The following is a 23469-nucleotide window of genomic DNA, read 5'->3' as shown; positions in this document are numbered from 1 at the left end:
TTACGAGTACAAATTACAATAAATAGAAATACTGGCTATGTCCTACATAACTTAACAGGCGAATATACAAATACAATAACACATATTATGCCAAATAATATGACATAGCCTTACATATCATTTACTAAACTAGTTACCGCATAATACCTACACATAGGAATTCAGTTTACAAAAAAAAAAAACATAGCTGTTAATGATTAATTCTTGTGATTCATAATATTGCAATTAACATTAGGTACATTATAGATTAGGCTATCTTACAATCCTTAATGTTTCATTAGTCTTAAAGCAAACGCCAGTGCTGCAGCAGAGATGATCTTAATGAATCAATGAAAGTTAACTTCTAATAATGATGAGATCAATATCAATTTCTAAATAAAAAAATAGAACTGAGTTTTTTTACTTCAGTGGCAATCTTATGCCTTTTCTTCTATGTCCCTACACCTATTTGTGAATTATTACAATTCGGTGGGATTTGATACCTTATAATGAATATAATATAAATTTGTTTCCACAGAAAGAAAGGGTGGTGTAAATGATCAAAGGACATTAATGATTGTTGTTTAACCAGACAATAAATTAGGAAACCAAGACACATGCAAAATTATATATTGTGATGAGTCATCAACACATTGATGATTACAAAATATTAAAATGTGTTCCATACAAAAAGCTGATTGACATATTAACTGCTGATGAGCTAGATATCATAAGAAATTCTTAAGTATCTAGCTTTCATGCACAATCATTTGTGATGATTTGTTTGTTGTATGCAACAGTCACATTTATATTATGAACCAGTGAGTGCTTAAATCTGCTGCTTAAATACTTAATCCGTAATTCTGCTTTAAATAACAGGTTATTTGGTTGTAGTTGCAGGATATTTTCAAATAAATGATAATTTTACTTCAAAATACCAAATACTTAAGTATACATTATTTTGTACAAAAGAAATTTTAATGTCTTGTTAAGTAATTATTTATACATTTAAAGTCTACATTTGTATTGAAAATGTGGGTTACACTAGTAAATTAATGGAAAAAGTCCTTCGGTATTGATGAAATTATACACAATACACTTGCTTATAGTAAACTACCCCTTCATGGGAAATCTTTAGTTTGTAGACATAAATAATTAACTGATAAACAAAAGTTTCTAAAGCTGCATTAAAATATTTATTTATTAATAAACTTTACTCCAGTCTATATTAAAACACAAAGTTGATAATCTACATCTACTGTGCAGTTTAATATCTATTTTATAAGAGAATTCTTACTTAAAATTACTTTTGTACTAAAATATTTTGTTTCAGATGCTCAATCATCATCTAATTCTATAACAATTGGTTCAACATTATCTGTTGCTTTAGTATATTCCTCCTTCAACTGAGACAATAATGTACACTTTGGTATTTTAAGTTCATCTGCTTCATCAACAAGATTCTTCAGTTTCTGAAGTCGTCCAATATCTGGTGCTGTTGGAAGCAAAATATTTTTTGTTTCAGTCATCCATTTGTCAAAGCTGTTGACTCTGAAATCTATTGTCTGCAGCATGATGTGCAGTTCATCCATATCATAACGATAATTGAGTGTTTTCTTTCCTAAGGAACATTGGCAAGCCTGTTCTGCATGCAGCAAGCAAGCCATAAATTTGCACTCGGAGCAGTAAACGGAAGACAAGAAACAGGTTGTTTTGCACACTTCACATAATCGCTCATCATCACCAAGGAGTTCAAATGCAGTCCTGCAGACATTCTTCAACCCTTTGTTTGCTATCAAGGCTCTCAAGTTTCCTTCATCTCGAGTCGCTTGGACTAATTCTTTTTGTGTTTCCAATGCAGTCTCTAGATCCAGTCGATCACCTTCCAAAGCCATTTTGCAAATTAACTCATCATGTGAAAAAACACAGAATCTCTTCAAGTTCTTGTAATGTGTGATACAATCTCTGCCAACCTTTAGCCAATCTGGGGGTGCAAAGTTCACAGCTTCAGCAAAATTATAGCCTTGGTTAAAACCAGCATGATAAGCTCTTGGAAAAGTGACCACAAACTCTCCTGCTTGTTGGTCAGTTCTGTAGATAGGCACACCAGCAGCCATCAGTATGTTAGGATTCATTATAGTGACCAATTGATGAAGTAAGTCAGGTTGGGATTTGAAAAGATCAGGTGCTGCAGCTTTCATAGCCTTTTCTAACAACTCTGCACCACTTCCAGGTACACCATACCAGGTTTTAGCTTCTCCCCAGTGCAAATAATTGATGGAATAACTCCAGTGATCTTCATTATGCCAGCAAAATGCTGAAAAACACATGCCTACATACATCCATGGGACTGTCATCCCAGATATGTCTGCATTAATAAATCTTAACACAGAGCCATTTAATACTGGAAGGTTGTTTAAATTCCAACCGGAATCAACATATTCTTGATCACCTGGGTAGAGATTTAAAGAAGACTTTGTTGGGAACCCTGAACCATGGTCCATAGAATGCAAGTCTGCACCATATTCTACTGTCACGTCTTCTTCAACAGATGAAATAATTCTCCAAAACTCTTTCTCTGCTACTGTAGTAGGCACGAGATGTCCAGACATTCCAAAATAATCAGATTTGAACTTGTCTGCCATTTCTCCAAATTGTTGTAAGGTGTATTCCCTCTCTGCTTGTGCAAACCCAAATGCTTCAGCAGGTTTGTGCACTTCCTCTGCTATACAGCAGGGACAACGCCAATCTCCTTCTGGCACCGAAGTGAGAGGGGGCTTGAGGCAAAATGTATGGTAAGTATCTGAGCAGCCATTACAAATCAAGAGCAAGTCATCCCTGTTGTCTTTTTGGCAAATGGCGCAGGTATATATAGCTAAAGGATCCATTTCATACCTAGGCCTCTTCCTTGACTTTGTTATGTCAAACTCCTCATCATTGAGTCCAGGCATTTTTGGACCTGGGCCATAGCAAGCAAGTCTTCTCAGTTCTCTATTACATTTCATTTCTTCTGTTTCAGTTTTTGTAGTAGAGAAGTCCACATCTGATTTTATGTCAGACCCTGTCTTCATTTTTTTAATACTGGTGTGAGGTTTCTCATCCTTCATATCATTTTCAACTTCCTGTTTTTTAATAGACTCTAGTGGCACTTCACGAAATGTTGCTGGTTTGTTTGTGTCGTTCTCTTCTTTCATTTCGGTCTTTTTAACAGTCTTTAATATATCAGCTTTACTTTTTTCGAAAATTTCGTAAGGTAGAAGAATTTTTTCGTAATTATTTCTGAGAAAATTCATTGTATTGGCATTCTGACTGTATCCCATGGAGTGAGCAATTTTACGCCATTTTTTCGGTGTGTTACAATTTTCAAATCCGCCTTCTTCGTCTACCCAGAATTTAAGACAGTACAAATCCAATGTTTTGTTCTCGATCATTGGAATTTTCAAAGGAGATCCTTGAAGATCCCAAAACTTCAGAATTTTTTCAAGAAACAAAAGTTTCAATCGAGTAATGGCTTCCAACTCGTTAACTTTCTGAATCCGTGGGACAAATTTTAATTTATCTACGTCTAATGAAAATGGTGGTTGCCAGCGCGCAGGAGGCTTTATTTTGCATATGCCAGTTTTTTCAGCAACGGGTCGGATCTTAGCAATGTAGCCGAGAGGATCCATGAATTCTTCTGCTGTAGGCTCAAATACAGGAGCCTCTGGCGGCGCAGTGAAAGTAAACTCAGCCGTTTTTTGCATAGCATTTTTTCTGAATTATTTTGCTATCCATTTCTGTACGTACAAATTATTATCCGCGCAAATAGTTATTTATACGTATTGTTCACTATTTCACACGTTGCAAAGCGTTCCACATATTTCACTAAACAACAAAGTCTACGTGACTTCTCGCCATGTGTAAATGGCTCCTTAGATCTCCATTATCTTGCGATAATAAAACTAAATGTCCACAGATTTTTAGATATCATTGATTTAATTACACATATATAGTCCAAACACTCAAATAATAAACACTACACGATTATTAGTACACTTCAAAGACGCGATGTGCTTCTGAATGAAATATTGATATTGATTGATGTCGGGCAAATTTTAGTACACAAAACCCGTGCGTGTCCGTATTCTGTAACTAACGTAACATAATGGGCATGGGCATGGGCAATATAATCATTATTTCTTTACCGTCGAATGCCGTCGATCCTCTTCCTCTTTACTTTTTTTTTCTACACACACACAGCCGAGCCGGCACTTATTTCGTTTTAGTAGCTTTGGTAAGGCGATGAAGCGCTTATAGCTTAGTAAAAATTATTGCTAAGGAACGTTTTGCTAGCAATTCTCCAATTTTCAATGAAAACAAAAAATAATGAAGTGAATGGTTTTGACGAAATCACGTTTTTTTGAATTAGCAATAGGTATCCTACATTATAATAATAATAATATTAAATCGTGGCATCTACTGCGTTCGATTCAACTCAAACGCTTTCAGCAGAATTTTTAGTTTACTGTCTGCCTGCTGTCACTGATTGTCATTACCGTCTCTGTCATTCAAATTCTGTCAGATCAGACAAATAGAAACCTAACCTACAGAACACTATTAATTAATAAAATAAGAATGAATAAGGTGTAATTGAAAACGATTAAACAATTATTGTGGATTATTGTTTGGACCCAGAAAAATGTTAAACACACTTCGCAAAGCTTGTATATCCAATGTGCAATTACAACAAGTCAGGCTAGGCCACAGAGTTCGCGGTAAAGCACCTATATTTTGCCGCACTTTGAAAGAACGATTGGATGAACTCAATTACAAAGATGAACTATACACTACCAGAATCGACATCGGCTTTCCACGACCTAAGTAAGCTGCTTAAGTGTGTTTATTGCTATAAAATAAAGCTTATGTAAACTTGCTTTCTTAAGTTTAGACGACCGGATGGCCAAGTGGTTAGAGAACCTACGAAGCTTGAGGTTCCCGGCCGGGGCAGATATTTGTATGAATAATACGTATGTTTGTTCTCGGGTCTTGGATGTTTAATATGTATTTAAGTATGTATTTATCTATATAAGTATGTTTATCTGTTGCCTAGTATTCATAGTACAAGCTTTTCTTAGTTTAGGGATTCCTACAAACTACTATCAGAACAAAACCACCACTTAATTGGGAAACACATTTTCTAAAAGTATAATGTTGCTTGCTCCCGATATTATTAAATAAGTTATTGCTAGTATCCATAGCTTTGCTTAGTTTGGGACTAGGTTAATTGGGGTCAGTGTCCCATGATATTTAATTATTTATTTAAGTCAAAAAATTGGGTTACAGGAACTCATCGTCGGAGCTTAGAGATGCAAGGTTAGATCACATGAAGAAGGTAAAAAGCGACAAGAATTTAGAACAGCTTGCTCGTAATCATCAGCTGAAGGTTAACCTAGATGAAGTTAGGAATGAATGGCTAAATACACTAGGTCCACACCATAAGAAGCAGGTTGCGGAACACTATGGCATATTCGAGCATCTTTATGGTGAAGGGTACTTTGTGCCATTCAAAAATTTGGACATATTTTATGATTTAAAAGAGAAGGCTTTGCCTGTTTACTGTGGGAATGTTATTAAACCTTCTGAAGCACTTAACAGCCCCACTGTTAGTTACGAGTCAGATGGTAATACTATGTGGACTCTAGTTCTGTCAAGTCTGGATGGTCACCTAAACGAAAACGATAAAGAATATGTACACTGGTTTATTGCTAATATACCGGGAAATCATATTGAAAAGGGTGACAGATTAGTTGAATATTTACAACCATTTCCATTAAAAGGCACGGGGTACCACAGATATGTGTTTGTGTTGTACAAGCAAAATGAAAGAATGATTTATGATCTACCTCAAGGTAAGACAAAAAGAGTTTAAAAAATTTTGCAGTATACAGTCAAAAACCGTTTATAACAACATCATTAATAAAAATGTATACCAAATTAACACAGTTATAATGACTGTCCTTAACAACCAAGTATTGCTGTCTTTCATTGTCGTTATAGACAGTTTTGGCTGTAGGTATATCTCACTAATAATATTATTCCCTCACTCTCTTTAATATTATAAATGTGAAAGCTTATAAAGTGTGGATGTTTCTCCTCCACACTAAAACAGCTAGACAAATGTTTTTTTTTGTGATAAAAAAATTGCAGTATCATCATCCTCACCACTTGAGAGCCGCACTTTTGAAAGCCGATCATGGTACCAAAAGTACCAGGACAAAATTACTCCAGCAGGTCTTGCATTCTACCAAACGGACTGGGACAGCTCGGTCAAAGACTATTTCCACAATGTACTGAATATGAAGGAACCAGGTGAGAAATACTTCTCTTTTTGTGTCTTTTTTTTCTCATACATTGACAGTGCACTAAAAAACACACAGCTACAGATGTGTTTAAAAAAATATTGGTTGCATTTTATATTGTTTCTAACATTCCACATATCCAGAATGATTGTTATTTCTTTTCGATGTTACATTGAATGTGTAATTACTGAAACAATATTCACCAAAAGTGAGATTTATCTTGTGGTAAACAAGTGTGTTTTAAATTTATTTGTTTCTATTTATTTCAGTATATGAGTATGACTTCCCTGAACCATATATAAAACCTCAAAAATGGTTCCCTAAGAAGGAGCCTTTCAATCTCTACATGGACAAATACCGGGACCCGAAACAAATTAACAAGGAATATTTACTCCGTAAACTGAATGGTGTGGATCCCTTCCAGAAGCCCGCTTCTCGGCTAAGGTTCCCCAATGCCCATGCATTGCCTAAAAACATGCCTTCCTGGCTTAAACTGCATGAGAAGAAAATTAGGATGAGCTGGGGAAGAATCAATGATGTTTAAGTGTAGTTATTTTTATTTGCAATAAAGTGTATTGCTAGTGTATTTTATGGTTATATTGTAAAGGTCCTTGATTATTGTATGTATAAGAAATATCACAAACTTCTCTAATCCTGCTTATTATAAATGTGATTTTTTGTGAATAAGTTTGTTAATCGATTGTGCTATGTTAACCGATTTTGAGGAGAATTGGTTTGGATGGAGATAGATTTATCCTAGAAAATTGCAGTTCCCACGGGATAGCGATAAACGAATTATTTGCAGACGAAATCGCAGAATCTTGTCTGATAATTGTTAAATAAGTAACTGTTTTTCATGTTAACTATTGTTAACGTGTGATTGAAACGGCAGGCGTAATTATTGCGAATTTCGGTCACGAAATAGACTCGTTTGCATTAGCGGTTAGTGTGAACGTGGCTTTATGGAGTTATGAGTGCTGTGTGCTACCCTACATTTGAGAATAATAATAAAGATGTCGATGAAAATGTGGGTAGTTGTGTGCCGGAATTAGCTGCGTCGAGCAGTCACGCCAAAGAGAATATAACCACTACGTTTTAAGTCACGCGAGCGAGCGGTGACGCGCACTGCGCTTATGCAGTAGCTGCAGCTACGGACGGCTACGAATTACTTACTATGAAAAATTTCGGGCTAAACTCGATTACGACGGGACTAATCCAGTTTATTTCACCAAGAGTGAATTTCGCGGTAGTTTCATGTTCAAAGTTTCGACAGTAAGTCGAAAAAAAGTGTGTGGAAGACCACTGCTGTGGTTTTTAATTAAATATCAGCGAGTGAAAGTGAGGGCGGCCTAAAGGAATGCAATTATTAAGACAAATTGAATTTTAAGATATTATTTATTACGAAAATAAACAGCATAATCAAAGTAAATAAAACAGGATTTAAAACTAAACTAATGTAAAGACAACCGACTTTGGAATTTTTAGCTGCATCATCTTTACATGGACTCTGTAATTCTAAAACTATATGATGAGACTAATTTTACAAATTTATAATTATAGTCGCCACACAATGTCGATTATCTACTGAAAATAGATTTTTTATTTTTAGTAAATGCATACAAATACAATTCATGTTGTGGGCAACTATCACAAGCACCCCCACCAGAGTTACCATAATATACCCATAACAATAAACAGTCTCAGCATTAAAAAAAAAATACACATTCCGTGGCTTAATCCCTAGGCATACGCGTTTCAGCGAGCGCAAAAAGTTCACGTACTTAGTTTATACACATGACATGCTTACCAGAAACGCTGATATTCAGTTGCTCATGACGTCTCTCTTATTAAGGCGATAAGAGAGTAACACGCATACCGACAAAAACTTTTTAGACTAAACAATCTGTAAACTTTGACTCGATTAGCAGAAATTTAGGTTAATAACTACCTATGTATGCATGTACATGTGAACTTTACATTATAGTAAGTTTAAGGTTAAATGGCGTTTTGTTGAGGTTTAGTCGAGACCGACGTCATCGTCTGTCGGGGGCTGGGGTCCCGCCCCAGGGGCAGCACCAGCGCCGCCGCCGAAACCTAAAAAAAAAAGTTTTTTCAATTGGCTGAACATGGGCTTTTAGTGTTGCCTCTTTTCATTTGGAATATGGAGTCAGAGCAGGTAGAAAATCGGCTAAAATTAAAATTTAATATATTTACGAATACCATATTTTTATATTATTTTTTGGAGATAAAGGATGCTATTGAATTACAGTACGATTACTTGGAGTTAACACTTGACAGATGGGCGTGCCTTCAGTCAATTTTCAACTTTGACTTAATACAAATAAAGCCATTTTTTGTAGGTATACCGCTACCCACGTTTACAGATTATGTAAAAACTATTTTATTTGTATGACCTCAAAGTTGAAAATTGACTGAAGGCACGCCCATCTGTCAAGTGTTAACTCCAAGTAATCGTCCTGTATATATATTGAGGAAAGTGAATAAGGAAGATGCTTGTAGCGAGAGGTATAAATTGGGATGTTAAGGATTCCATAAACGAAGTTCTGTTAAATAAACGACACGATGGGAAAAAACCGGCCAGGTGCGACTCAGACTCGCGCACGAAGGGTTCTGTACCATTATCTATACAACATTAGACATTAGCAAAAAAAATCACGATTGTTGTATGGGAGCCTCCCTTAAACATTTATTTTAAGTGAATATACAATACAACTAAATATTCTGTGAATATTTCAAGCGTCTACCTGTTGCCGTTAACGAGCAAAAAACGGCAAAATATCACGTATGTTGTATCCGGAGCATCACGGCTCATGAGATACAGCCTGGTGACAGACAGGCAGTGGAGTCTTAGTAATAGGGTCCCGTTTTTACCCAAAGGGTACGGGACCCTAAAAAGTGAAAATAAAGTTGGGTAGGTAAGTGTAAACAATTTCCAAACAGTAGGACAGTGTTTGTGTGTACACTTTATTTTCTATTTTTTTTTGCGAGGCTTAGGTGCACCTGTGTGACTATGCCAGCCTCATTGGAAGATCGAGTCTTCACATTCACCCACAGGCCACATTCATCAAACACTTCTCCTGCAATGTCCAGATTATCTGGCTGCAAAGGAGTGCTTGATGAACCTGTAAATTCGTACTGCATCTTCCGATACCGGACACCTCAAAATAATATTCACTGCTCCATTGAACTGGTCCAAATCGCTCGAATACCTCTCACGGCTATTCCGATTATAGTTACATACCAGCAGAGAAGAACTTGTTTTGTAATTTTTCGATGGCAGCAGCCACCTTGGGATTGTTCTGGTACTTGACAAAGTTGGCCGGGTTGGACGATACGTCTTGGAACGCCATTGCTACGTCGGGGTCCTGTGCATGGAAACCGGGTTTAAAATATGTAATAGAAATAAGGTTAAAGCGGCATAATACGCCATAACAAAACCGTCAGGTCTCCTAGCAAAAACTTCAAATTAGCATGTGGAACTTTTACAAAATGTATGCTTTTCATTAGTGTTCTGTTATAGGTATTTCGCAGGCATATTCAGATGGACACAAGTCACAATAGGGCTACGTTTGGCCCTTTCTCCTGCGGAACCCTAAAAATAGCTCACCTGAATGAGAGCCATTATTTCGGGATCGCTCAGCAGAGTGGTGAGGTCGGGCATGCCGCCGCCAGCGCCGGGAAAGCCTCCCGCTCCGGGGAAACCGCCGAAACCGCCGCCGGGTGCCTCGGCGCTGCGCTGCCCGAGCGCGCGCTTCTTGCGCATTGCGAGCTCTACGCAACTTGTCTTGATGCTACAATTTTTTTTTTTTTCAAGAACATGATATAACACAAGCTTAAAGTTCCTTTTCCACCAATGATGTGCAATGCACAGATGTGTTGCGGGGTATGTATTCTTCATTAACCGATATGAACGCTTCATTTACCTCGCCTCGCTGCGCTCAGCTGTTTCCACCAGAGATGAGCTTCGCGAGGCGAGGTAGATGAAGCGTTTCTATTGGGTAATGAAAAACACATTCCTTGCACATTATTGGTGGAAACGCAGCTTAATAACTGACCGGCAACAGAATGTTATAAATTTGACCGCTATGTGTGTCTGTGTATCTGTGTGTGTCTGTCTGTGGCACCGTAACTTTTAAACGGAAGGACTGATTTGAATGCGTTTTATTTTATTTGAAAGCAGGTTTTCTAGCGATTGTTCTTAGACATGTTTCATCAAAATCGATTCAGCCGCTTTTGAGATATTGAACTTTGAAGTGACAAAGTCGGGAGTTTCCAACTTTTTGTTGGTTAGGTTATTGGTACCTACTCATTTTCCATCAGACCCGCATTCTCGTTTGCCTATCTTAATAAAACAAAAAACCTGGCAAGAGCGTGTCGAACACAACCAAAATAGGGTTCCGTAGCCATTACGAATAAATTTAATAATATTTTTCTAAGGATTTTGTATTTTATACGGAGCCTTCCAAGTTTAGGTATATTTTATACCTTAGGCTGGGCGGGGTCAGGTTTGTCCAGTGTTAGTTTGCGACCGGTCGCCAACTGGATCGGGTCTGCCCCTATATTAATTGCCTGTCCGGCGGTTAACTTGGCGAATGGTCTGGGGTGGAGCTCACAGTTGCAATGACATCCCGGCAAGACTGTTTGGACTCCTTCCCGTGGTTGCCGCCCGTTAACTGCCTGATTCTGCCGTAGGAAGCAGGTAGAACCAAAACAAACAGTCGCATCCTGGAACATCAGCTACCCTCCCATCCCATTTATCCCGTACAACCAGCTGCAGGCGATGACGTGGCCTGTCGCCGCGGGCTTCATATCCGAAATAATAGGATATGAAGTGGTAGAATGCCACCTGCGTGTTTGTGCCGTGCGCGGGGACCCGTACGGATGGAGAACGAGATCCTGGTAGGTTGAGCTTGACGGGGGTCGTCGCCCTCAGAAGGCAACACGCCACTTTGGCTCGGGATTCATCTCACACGGGCGGTCGGGACCTAGCCAGTCACGATCAATCGGCTGTCGTATCCAGTAGACTGGATGCGGGCGAGGGTTCTGGGGTGCGGAGGTCGGTAGTCGGCGAGGCACAAACCCAATGCAGTCCACAACAAGCTGCTGCGGGGGAGGCAACGTGCGGACTCATCTGGCAGCCCACTTTGGAACCCTATATCCTGCTGGTAGCCCTGGTGGGTCAAACCATCCCCAGTTGAGGGCTCCGTGGAGGGTGGGGAGCCAGCGGGACGAAGAACAACCGAGGATTCATGGACTCCAAAAGTTGTTGTACGAAGAGTAGGGAGGCCGGACCCGTAGGGGATGAGGCAAAAAAAGACTGTGGAAAGGTGCGACGTGTCCCTGTCACTGACAGAGACGCGGGAGCCGGACCCAGTTCTAAAAGGGACCCGTTGGGTTCACTAAGGCGCGTGGCACTGGTGTCAAGGCGCATCGAACGAAGGGCGAAAAGTGCGGTGGCGCTGCTCCCCCAAAAGGTACAGCCCGACCTCTTCCCGAAGGGTCGAAGAGAGGGCGCACAGTTCCCCCTGCAAAGGGGTCGACCTGTGTCGTTGCCGGTAAGGGGAAACGCGTAACTGCGCCTAGTAGCAGGAAGGCGGTGGCCCCACCACAACCAAATCCGGTTCAGCCGAATCCGGCCTCTGGGGAGGGAGCGCAAACACCTACGGGTACGAGCGCGCCTTCCTACGAGGGTTGGACGAAGATGAGCAGGAGGAGGAAGAGGAGGGCGAAGGAAATCCTGAGAGCGTTGGGACCCCTGGAAGACAGCTCGTCTGAAGGTGGAACCCCGGCAGCGCCCACAGGAAATCCTGCACCGCAAAAAAGGCCACTGGCGACAACTGGCGGACCTTCTCAATCTGCTAGAGACTCCAAAAGGACGAAGGTGGCGGAGTCGTATGCGGAGATTTTGGCGGGTGAGAGGGCTGCCATTGTCCCGGTGGACTTTCCGGCCGAACGAGTCCTGATGGGGCATGTCGGGGCCATACAGGAGGCTGTGATCACACGCCTGCTGGATGCCCCCGACCCGCTTCCACAGTTGACCTTCGGCAACATCGTGGGAGGGGCACTGCATGTTGGCTGCAATAACGCAGAGTCCTTTGCATGGCTCAGCTCAGCAATTGGGGAGGGTGAAATTGCTGGGATGAGCCTGAAAGTCGTGTACGCCAGGGATCTTCCGAAGCCGGTCAAAATGGCATGGAAGACGAAGATCGTTGGAGTACAGGACAGCAGGACGCTGCTGCGGCTGCTGCAGCGCTTCAACCCGAGGCTGCATACGGAGCAGTGGAAAGTGGTTGACACCATAGTGGCGGAAGCCAGCGCCCGGCGCATCATATTGATGGACCGGGAGTCGGCTGAAGTCATTAAGGAAGCCGGCTACTGTCTACACTCTGGGATCGACGTCAGCTCCTTCAAGCTTCTGGATGACGCGGAGAAGACGCTTGGAGGGGGTGGCGACGATCAGAGTACTGCTCGCGGCAAAGCCAAAGCTAACCCTGGGATAGCTGGTGCTGCTGCCGATGGTGTTGAGGTGAACCCTGAGCACGCCAAGGAAGCTCCCGGTGATGCCAAAGTGGCTCCCGGTGACACCGAGGCTAGTTCTGGTGTAGCCGAGATACACTCGGTTGGTGCCCAGGCGGTCCCAGGCGAAGCTGAGGTGGGGGCGGCGGTGGTGATGGAGGTAGAGGATGTGGGGTCGGACAGTGGGGCTGACGGGGTGCGTGGGGTCGGGGGATCTTCTGTGACCTCGTCTCAGATTTCCCTGGCTGATCTGCGCGCTCTGTCAGAGCTATATCTGGACGGACCCACATCCCTGCATCTCAAGAGGAGCCGCAGGAAAGGGCTGCTGACCTCAGCATGCCCAAGAAAAATTAAGAGGCCCAACATGGATGGTCTAAGGTGCGTACAAATTAATTTACAACACAATAAGGCTGCTACTGCAATTTTAGCAAAACAGTTAAAAAGTGAGCAATTCGATATCGCCTTGATACAAGAACCTTATGTATATAAAGGAGAAATAAGAGGCTTAGGCGGAACGGGAGGCATATTATTTCACTCCTGTTCCGAAAATAACGATATGAGGACGTGCATATATGTCAGAAACGGCATCAATGCCATGCCCTTGAATGCTTTCTGTTCCAGGGATCTTACAACCATCAAGATCCTAGGGAGGGGGGAAGGTAAGGCCCTTATTTTCTCATCTGCCTACCTTCCCTATGAAGCGACGGACCCGATCACACCACTACTCCGGAGTCTTGTCGAGAACAGCAGCAAGGCGAACACCGGCCTAATTATTGGCTGTGACGCTAATGCTCACCATGTCATCTGGGGGAGCTCGGACGTCAACAAAAGAGGAGAGAAGTTACTGGATTTTCTGGTGAGCTCTTCTTTACAAATTATGAATAAAGGCAATGACCCAACATTTGTTAACGCAAAAAGAGGTGAGGTTATTGATGTGACGTTGGCTACTAACAATATATGTAGGAACATTACGAAATGGCATGTATCCAATGAAACAACTTTATCGGATCACAGGTATATATGCTTTAGGTACAGAATTAACGAACCAATAAAAACTGTGCTTAAAAGGAACCCTAGGAACACGGACTGGTTGTCTTTTAAGAAAGATCTAAAAGTGGAACTAGGTGACCCTAAAGGTAAGCTCAATTCTATAATAGACATCGAGTTTGAAGCGGACAACATAGTCCGAGCCATCAATAATGCTTGGACTAATAACTGCCCGGAAAAAAAGACTGGGGCAAAGAAAGTCCCATGGTGGAACCCTGATATCGCGAGACTCAGGAAAGAAACCAGGGCGATCTTCAATGATGCAAAGGCTTCAAAAAACTTTGAGACCTATGCAAAAAAGCTCACAGAATACAATAAAGCTGTGAGAAAAGCAAAAAGAAAAGCATGGAAAGACCACTGCGACCAAATAGGTTCAATACCAGAAGGAATGAGGCTCACGAAGGCTCTAGCTACAACCAGATCGGTCCCATTAACTACCATAAAGGGGAAAGATGGGAACGTGACGGAGACAGGCATAGAGACACTAAAAATAATGTATGAGACACATTTCCCAGGCTCTATTATACATCAGAGCAGAACCGATAGTAACTCAATCAGTGCTGCTGAACAAGTGGGCACTACCACAAGGCACAATTGGGATACTGCCAAAAAAGTAGTAGATCACGATAAGTTAAAGTGGGCTTTGTCCACCTTTCGCCCTTATAAAACACCAGGACCAGATGGTGTTTATCCAGTTCTACTACAAGAAGGAGCTAATGTACTTATACCACATCTTAGTAGATTGTACAGAGCATGCCTAGCCTTCGGACACGTACCGCGTGTGTGGAGACAAGTTAAGGTAATCTACCTTCCAAAACCTGGTAAGGCAGATTATAATGATGCCAAATCATATAGGCCAATAAGCCTGTCATCATTCTTCCTGAAAACATTGGAAAAATTGGTTGACAGATACATAAGGGACGGACCGCTAAAACGGCATCCACTGCATAAAATGCAATGCGCCTACCAACCGGGGAAGTCGACAGAATCAGCGATACACCTGGTAGTAAGCAAAGCGGAACAGGCAATAGAGAATAAAGAGCTCTGCCTGGCTGCGTTTCTGGACGTGGAAGGAGCATTTGATCGTACAACGTATCATGCCATCAAAACTGCTGCGGATAGACATGGCATTGAACCCTATCTGCAGATGGATGGAAAGAATGCTCAACAGCAGACTGATAACTTCAACCTTGCTAGGAGAAGAATTATCAGCCACAGCCACAAAAGGATGCCCTCAGGAGGGGTTTTATCGCCCACGCTATGGAGCTTGGTGATAAACTCGCTACTAGAGGATCTCAACACAGGCCCAGTACAAACAGTGGGTTATGCAGATGACCTAGTATACTTGTCAATGGGAAATTCCCAAACACAGTATCGGGAATCATGAACGTAGCTCTAAACAAAGTAGAGAGGTGGTGCAAAGAATATCACCTCTCCATAAATCCGAGCAAAACGGTGGTAATACCATTTACCAGAAAAAGGGACCTAAAAAGCATACAGACTTTAAGAATGTATGACAGGGAACTAAGACTTTCCAATGAAGTAAAATATCTTGGAATAATCCTTGATAAAGGACTTAACTGGAAAAAACAGGTGGAATACACAGTGACCAAAGCGACGAGAGTTTTTGGCATGTGTAGATCCGCATATGGAAAAACATGGGGACTGAACCCAAAAGTACTGAGATGGATCTACACCATAATGGTGAGACCCATCATACTGTATGGGTGCCTCGCCTGGTGGCCTAGGGCACAACTAAGCACATGTAGGAATCTACTGGCAAAAATCCAGAGAATGGCCTGCATGGCTATCACAGGGGCGTTCAAAACAACGCCGACAGCAGCAATGGAAGTCTTACTGGACTTACCACCACTGCATATTGCTATAGAATCCGAAGCGCGGAAGTCGTTGCACAGAATGAAAATGTACGGCCTGTGGAACGATTCCGCTCCAAGGACAAAGCACACTAAAATGGAACAAAACGAATACCTTGATAGTATAATGGCGATGGGTTGCGACAAAATGCAACCAAAGTACATATTCCGAAGGAACTTCAAGGTTCATGTTCCCACAAGGGCTGAATGGGCAGAAGGACTGACACTGCCGGAAGGCAGTGAAAATTCATGGTACACGGATGGATCTAAAATGAAATCCGGTACAGGAGCCGGCATTCATGCCAAGGACTTTAACAGTAGCGTAAGCATGGGAAATTATGCAACTGTCTTTCAAGCAGAGACGTATGCAATTATCGCCTGTGCACAGGAGAATATAGATAGGAAGGTAAGGGAAAAACCATCTATATACTCAGTGACAGTCAAGCAGCCCTAAAGGCGCTCACATCGCCAAAGGTTGACTCAAGACTGATCTATAATGGAGTACAAGCACTAAACAAGCTTGGCAGACGCAATAGAGTGAGACTGGTTTGGATCCCAGGACACAAAGGCTTCATCGGAAATGAAAAAGCAGATGAGCTAGCAAGGGAAGGGTCAATGAACAAAAACATAGGGCCCGAGCCGTATGTGGGACTCTCACAGGGAACCATGAAGAATGCCATAAACGACCATACCAAACTTAAACACCAACAAGAGTGGAAAACACTGGAAGGTCTAAAGCATTCAAAACGATTCATCGAAAATGTCAGCACAAGCTGGACTAAAAAACTCTGGACACTCAGTAGGAAACAACTCCGACATATCGTCGGGGCATTCACAGGTCACTTCAATACTAAACACATACTAGTAAAGATGGGACTACAGGACAATGAAGTCTGTAGAATATGTGGCGAGGAAGACGAAACAATGGAACACATTATGTGTGAATGTGACGCCCTCGCCAGATCAAGAATGAGACTCTTTGGCGACGGATACCCGCACCAGGAGACTTTAAGGCACTACCGCTACGTCAAATCATCCAATTTATGGACAAGGTGATAAAGGCAATAGAGTAAGTGCGAAGGGGTAATTACACAAAAGATCCCTACGGGTCGAAGTGTATCCGCAAGGACCCCTAACGATAAGATAAGATAAGATAAGATACCTTAGGCTGCTATTTACTCTTAAACTACTAATAGTTTTCAAGCAAACTTAGCCGTTATAGATTTCCTTGTAAGATTGATGTACTTTTACCACCATCAAATTCTTCCACTCACCGGTTTAGATTTTAGAGGGGGGGGGGGGGGGGACGCTCGAATTTAATGAAAATTTTCCCTTTAAAGTTAAATATTTCGCAAACAAATCACTGAATCGAAAAATTGTCTTAGCAAACCCCTAATGGTTTTAAAAGACCTATACAACGATAGCCCACACTATAGGGTTGGATGAGAAAAAAAATCACCCCCACTTTACATCTATGGGAGGTACCCTAAAAACATTTTGGGTAGCTACATGAACACATTTGTTGTATGAATGTAGCTTTTGCAGGTGGTAGAACCTTGTGCAAGGTCCGCCCGGGTTGTTACCACCATCTTGCTCGCTAATCCTGACGTGAAGCAGAAGTGCTTGCACTGTTGTTTCGGCGTGGAGAGTAAGACAGCCGGTGAAATTACTGGCACTAGAGGTATTCCATCTTAGGCCTCTAGGTTGGCAACGTATCTGCAATCCCCCTGGTGTTGCAGGTGTCTATATGGGCGGTGGTGATCTCTTACCATCAAGCTGTCATAAGGTAGCCGAGCAAACTGATTGTTTTCAGTTCATTTATAACCTGGTTAACTGTACTTACTTCTTTCTCCTCCTTCTTGCGCTGTACAGTCAGCTTGTGCTGGCGCAACTTCTCAGCGTTAGGCTTCACCTCATTCAGCCATTCGTTGGTCTGGTCGTCGTAGTCGATCTTCAACGACTCGCAGAGATCATGCGAGGCCTCTTCAAACTTGCCAAGAAGCCTGGAAATAAAAAAGGACGTGGTTAAAGTACGATCTGTAATTGTCGACCCGTTAACAAAAAATGTACCTACGCCCTGATAATTCAAATCCTCATGTAATTGCCATAAGGGCTTCAATTATCAGGTCTGCCATTAGTATATTTGGTATCGTTTATTGCAGGTCGAAATATACGGGGTCGCATATTAAGCGCACCAAAAAAAGAATTAACTGTTGTAGAATGCAGAGGAACTGCATAACAAGTTAGAAAAGTTGACAAAGCCTCGAAATAGTATTTAAAAGTTTGGTATCTCAAAACGAAGCCACAGACAGACATTGAGGTGAAACTTAACACCCCCTTTTTTGCGTCGGGAGTAAAAAAAGCAGCCAAGCGCGAGTTGGTCTCGCGCACTAAGGGTTCTTTACAGGTCCATCAAACAGTCAGTTACATGTTTAGATTAGAGATGGAAGGAATCCTGATGGATGTCCTGATGATGTGTGTACCTACCTGTTTAATTTCGTAAAATGCAGCTACTGAATCTGTGTAAAAACTTTTTCACTACATCTATACTGACAAACAAATTACTAAGTTATAATTTTTTTCCTAAGACCGACTCACGCTTTGCCGATTTTCAATAGTAAACATTGTGAAGCCGCGAACGGCGGGACGTCGTTAGCGCTCAATGGCGTATATAGAATACCATAGCCTTATTTATAACTTTAGGTAAATCTGAAAGAATAAGTAATTCTGAAACTAAGAGGTATTTTGATGCAGGAGAAAGTACCTTTGTTGGGTTAACTTGAACCAATTTAATTACAATAAATGCTATAAACAAGAATATTTCCAAGGTGATCTATGGTGGGCGCTTATTGGAATCGACCATGCGTGAGATCGATACTGCAGCATTCCAATCTATCGACACAATCCATATAAACACTAAATATGACCCAACCTGTATGCTCTCCCGCGAAACTTATAAGCGGCCGCACTGTCACAGTTCAGTTCTAATGCCTTTGTGCAGTCCTTGATACACGCATTAGGTTTGTTCAGTTTGAGATACACCTAAAAACAGAGAATGGTACAAATTAATCGTATAAGTAAGGCGGCAGACGTGAGCTAAGTGAGCTTGCCTTCGGAATCCAAAAGCTTAATGGTTACTTGACCTGAAATGTAAATTTCAGTTTTTTTATTTTTTTATTTATGACGGTGGAAGCAGTCTACACTTCCACTGAACGTAGATAATAGTTAGTGTTTAGTTTTGTATTTTTTTTTGTCATTTTTTTATTTAATTGTATACTGTAGTTTTTAAGTATTTCATTTGTAATTATTTTATAATGAAAAAATGACTTTCTGCCAAGTTTCTTGCGGCGCATTCTTCTTGGCAATGATGGTCTTTCCGAAAGCGCTGGTAGTTTAAAAAATGTCGTGTAAAAGTGCCCATTGCGGCCTATTTACTGAATAAATGATTTTGATTTGATTTTTTTGATTTATTGTTTCATGAAACCAACATTTAGAGAAAGAGCGAGAAAGTTTCTAGCAGAAACTGTTCCGACCAACAAGGTTCATAAATGATGGAATTTTAACATAAAAACCAAAAACATTTTACATAACGACTTCCTCTTTTGAAGTCTGTGAAAATACAGCGCAAATTTACCCGTGCTTGTATAAATCATACGTGATTGCTTCACAAATCTTTGAAAATAAGTATATAAAAACAAAAATATATTTTATTAAGACGCTATCCTTACACCTTTGTACCTACATTAAGCCTCTCAAAATACACGAACATGTTTTGGCAAGCAATCTTGCATTTATTCTCAATCAGTTCCCATTAATACTAAAGAATAATTAAAATGAGTACCTGTCCTCTTTTAGCAAACAGCAAAGCGCTCTGCGGGTTCAACACAATAGCTTCAGAGTACAGTTTAATAGCTTCCTCGAAGTTCTGCTCCGAGAAGGCTCTCATGGCTTCCGACCTCTTCTCGTCCGACTGGTCCCTCTCTTCATCTGTGGTTTCCTTCTCCTGGTCCCCCATTACTTGTGAATCATCAATGGGATCCGCTTCTATGACACCTAGTTTGTAAATAAATAAAAACTTATATTTAAGGATGTCTTGTAGGCTTTTTTAAATCTCGATTTAAGGCTTACACTGACAGTTCTTGTATGGATCTGACAGGACTTAAGACCACTTAAACATTGATTAAAAAGCCTGCAAGTGGACGTAAGTAAAGAAAGATTACCTTAATCTCCACAATATACCTGTTTTCTGTACTGTTATCTATGTGTTGGTGTTCAATAAAGGAGTCTTTGTATTGTATTCTAAAGGGAGTAGGTACTTTTTATTTTAATATAATATGGGACTTTTGTACTGACTTAAGTTGAAAATTATTTAGCACCATTATGCTATTAAAAAGTGCATAGTATTAAAAGATTTAGGGGCTGTTTCACCATCCATTGATAAGCGTTAACTGACGGTTAAATGTGATGCCGTCTCCGTCTATTGAAACAAAACAAATTGAGACGGCATTGCACCTAACCGCCAGTTAACACTAATCAATGGATGGTGAAACAGCCCCTTAGGATAATATCCTATTATTTCGTCGACCGCTTAGAAGAAGCGACTTTACAGATCAATTGGACCTTGCAGAGACGTGGTTTCAGGCAATGTAATATCTGCTTATTGGTATATTACTATGACTACATAGTCACATTTGGTGTGCTAAAGCCTCGAATATCCAAAAAAAAAATTGACCTCCATATCCAATTCACATCAGATTCTGTCTCCGACTCATCTTCAGAAGATGGTATCTTTTCTGATGTATTGTTGGTAGCAGCACCACTGAATACCACACAAAAACAGAATTTAACATACACTATCTGGCAGTCATGTAGAAAACATGTATTTTCTGAAGACTCAGCCCTATGAATGTAGAAGACGAAGATTATGCATGTAAGATTGGGTTTTTAGTCTTATTTTTCTGGTTTTTCTGTGCATCTATATTTCAGTTTGTATTTTCGACTATGCATGTAGACTAATTAATGCAAATATTATTACATTAGGCTGCATTGCCATCGGAGATGTGAGTGGAATGTATTTGTAATTGAACCAATAGAAACGCTTTATTAACAGGCATTTCGCCACTAATTGAAAAATATTTGTCATTGGCTTTTTTTGGAAAAATGTGTTGAGATAAATATCAAAGAAAAATGTTTGTATTTAAAAAAACACAGCAAACCGGGGCACATACCCCGGATTAAGTTATTTGTGCTGTGATTGATATAACATAAAATAAAAATATTTATTCTGGAGGTTAACTAGATTGATGACTGATAAGCACATCATTCAAGGCTATGGGAACAATATTTAAAAATAGACTGATAAGGCTACCAAAGCCATATTTATTTACAATCACCAACAACATTTTGGTATTTAAATATATTTTTTTAGCTTTTTTGGTATTTTGCTAATCCATACTATTATTAAATGCGAAAGTAACTCTCTCTGTCTGTTACGCTTTCACGCCTAAACCGCTGAACCATGTCAATGAAATTTGGCAGAGAGATATACTAGACCTTGGGAAAGAACATAGGCTATTTTTTATCGCGAAAAAAGGCTTGAAGGGGTTGAAATAGGGGATGAAAGATGTGGTGGAAGTTTGCCATTGTCGAAGATAAAACCATGTCACTTGGCATTTAGGCACTTAATAAGAAACAAGTAGATATTAACAAATACTAAAAACAGAATAAAATAAAAATATTTAAGGGGGCTCCCATATAGCAAACGTGGCTTTTTTGCCTTTTTTTGCTAATGTCTAATGTCATATAGGTACGGAAGTTAACGGAACCCTTCATGCGGGGGTCCAACTCGCGCTTGGCCGGGTTTTTTATTTGCCCGTACGAAGCCGGGGCAGGTCGCTAGTATTATTATTATTATGTGGATGTTAGCCCACAAAGTGGGCTGGCATTATCGTGAGAGTTCAAGGAAACCACCACGATGGAAAGTTGAGATGGGGCAGCAATACTGGGTTAAGACACTAATTTAGTTAAAATGTTTAGTTTTTAGTTGTCTACATACTGTTTAATTTTCTTTAAGCATAAAGGATTCATATTCGTAAAAAAAAACATGCAAAAGTTTCACTGCAAATTAGTACCCTACAAACTGAATGGAAAAAGTTTTCTTTGATTTGTGGGTGTTCTAGTACTCTAACCTTAGTTGGTCTCAAAGAGTGTTTTAATGGGACCGATTGGCATTAAAAAAAGTCCTGCTGATTTTCTCGCTGACTGTACATTTTATCAAAAATCTGTGAATGTTGATTGTTATCACTCAAAAAGTTAGTAAAGGTCTCCTAAGAGCATTTTCACGTAGCAGTATGGGATCCATAGCTGCCCTTGCTGCCCTATCTCAACTTTCCACCCTGTATACTCTAGAAAATTTATCTATTGATATTAACTATGAATCCTAAAAAAAATATTAATTGAGAAATATTATCATTGTACTAAACATGTCACCTGCTGAAAGCAACCGCTAAGATCATTATTTCTATTTCATATAGAGATATATTTCAATATTAAATCAGTTTCAGCTGGTGATGTTCTGTTTAAGAAGCTAGTAGTAACTATACCTCCTCTCAACACTTGCGCCAGAGAAGCGACAGCAGGGAGAACTGGCGTAGAATTGTTCGACATGCTACGTGACCACGACTGCCTGCCAAGAGTATCCGACAAAGAAGAAGAAGTAACTATACCATAACTATACTTCGTTTTTTTAACATTGGAAAAAGGGTAAACAATCTTCCAGTCTTTTCATTGAAAAACGTTTTAAAAAAAGCAGTAACTATTACTTATGATACCAAAAGCATGTAAATGATCATATGACCTTAAATTGTTAATTGTTACATATTTGCTGTGACATATTTTCCAAAATGTTTTTCAATAAAATGACACATCAAGATCATTTACCTTCTTTCTAATGCTAAAAAAACAAATTAGTGTGGTAGAGAACTTAAATACACTTAGGTTCAAGATTCAATTCCCAGTTTGAGCAGAAATTTTGTTAGAAAAATATGAATGTTCTCAATCTCAAGACTTGTTTGTTTAAGTAATGTGTATTTATAGTACAGGTTTCACTTGATGACTGGGTCAATGATGTTGATTGCCCCTTATTTATTATTTATAATGGGTCCATTATAGAGTAAGCACACAAAAAAAACAATAATCAGAAACTTGATGACATTACCTATCTCCAGATGCAGGAAAACTTTTAGGTGTAAATCCAGTTGATGGAATCCTGCCGCCGAGGGAAATAATGTAGTCTTTGAAGAAAGCTATTTTAGGGTGTTGTAGGAGCAATGGTTGGTTCTTGCACAGCTCCACGAACATCTTTAACTGCCCCAACTGCTCATCATTGAACGGGCAACTCATTTTGACTCCTTACTTTACCGGCGAAATCACGAATTACAAATTCTGCAATGACATTTTATCAAATTTAAATGTACACTTGCTATCAATAGAAATTGAATAAAGGAAGAAATTTTGATGAAACATTGAAAGTAAATATGGAAATACTTACGCTAGAACGTTTGTTCTGCGGCACAGTGATCAATCAAAATTGATGGAGAAATCCTTGTTCGCAGTAAAGAAAATTCCAGTGAAACTACACAAACAAGACAAGACAACAGACAAATAAAATTTACCACAGACAACGAACTGTCAGT

General features: G+C 40.2%; 3 protein-coding genes across 3 annotated transcripts; 1 reads left to right on the top strand and 2 right to left on the bottom strand.

Moving 5' to 3' along the window:
- Window positions 1-15: 15 nt before the first annotated feature.
- LOC141431869 (lysine-specific demethylase 5-like) lies at window positions 16-4174 on the bottom strand. The gene has a single exon (XM_074093151.1). The coding sequence runs from the start codon at window positions 3720-3722 to the stop codon at window positions 1317-1319; it is 2406 nt and encodes an 801-aa protein (XP_073949252.1). The 5' UTR covers window positions 3723-4174; the 3' UTR covers window positions 16-1316.
- A 340-nt stretch (window positions 4175-4514) lies between these two features.
- Window positions 4515-6903, top strand: LOC141431872 (large ribosomal subunit protein mL38-like). The gene is made up of 4 exons (XM_074093154.1): window positions 4515-4839; window positions 5302-5867; window positions 6166-6327; window positions 6587-6903. The coding sequence occupies exons 1-4, from the start codon at window positions 4658-4660 to the stop codon at window positions 6859-6861; spliced, it is 1185 nt and encodes a 394-aa protein (XP_073949255.1). The 5' UTR covers window positions 4515-4657; the 3' UTR covers window positions 6862-6903.
- A 790-nt stretch (window positions 6904-7693) lies between these two features.
- On the bottom strand, window positions 7694-23469 carry LOC141431875 (hsc70-interacting protein-like). The gene is given in 11 exon segments (XM_074093156.1): window positions 7694-8411; window positions 9580-9703; window positions 9946-10057; window positions 10059-10129; window positions 17619-17778; window positions 18708-18817; window positions 19617-19828; window positions 20204-20218; window positions 20521-20594; window positions 22992-23218; window positions 23325-23469. Coding segments are annotated over 10 exon segments (1140 nt in total). The 5' UTR covers window positions 23177-23218; window positions 23325-23469; the 3' UTR covers window positions 7694-8334.

This window comes from Choristoneura fumiferana, chromosome 10 (assembly GCF_025370935.1).
Source record: "Choristoneura fumiferana chromosome 10, NRCan_CFum_1, whole genome shotgun sequence".
Lineage (NCBI taxonomy): Eukaryota > Metazoa > Arthropoda > Insecta > Lepidoptera > Tortricidae > Choristoneura > Choristoneura fumiferana.
This window is presented reverse-complemented; position numbering and strand designations above follow the sequence as displayed.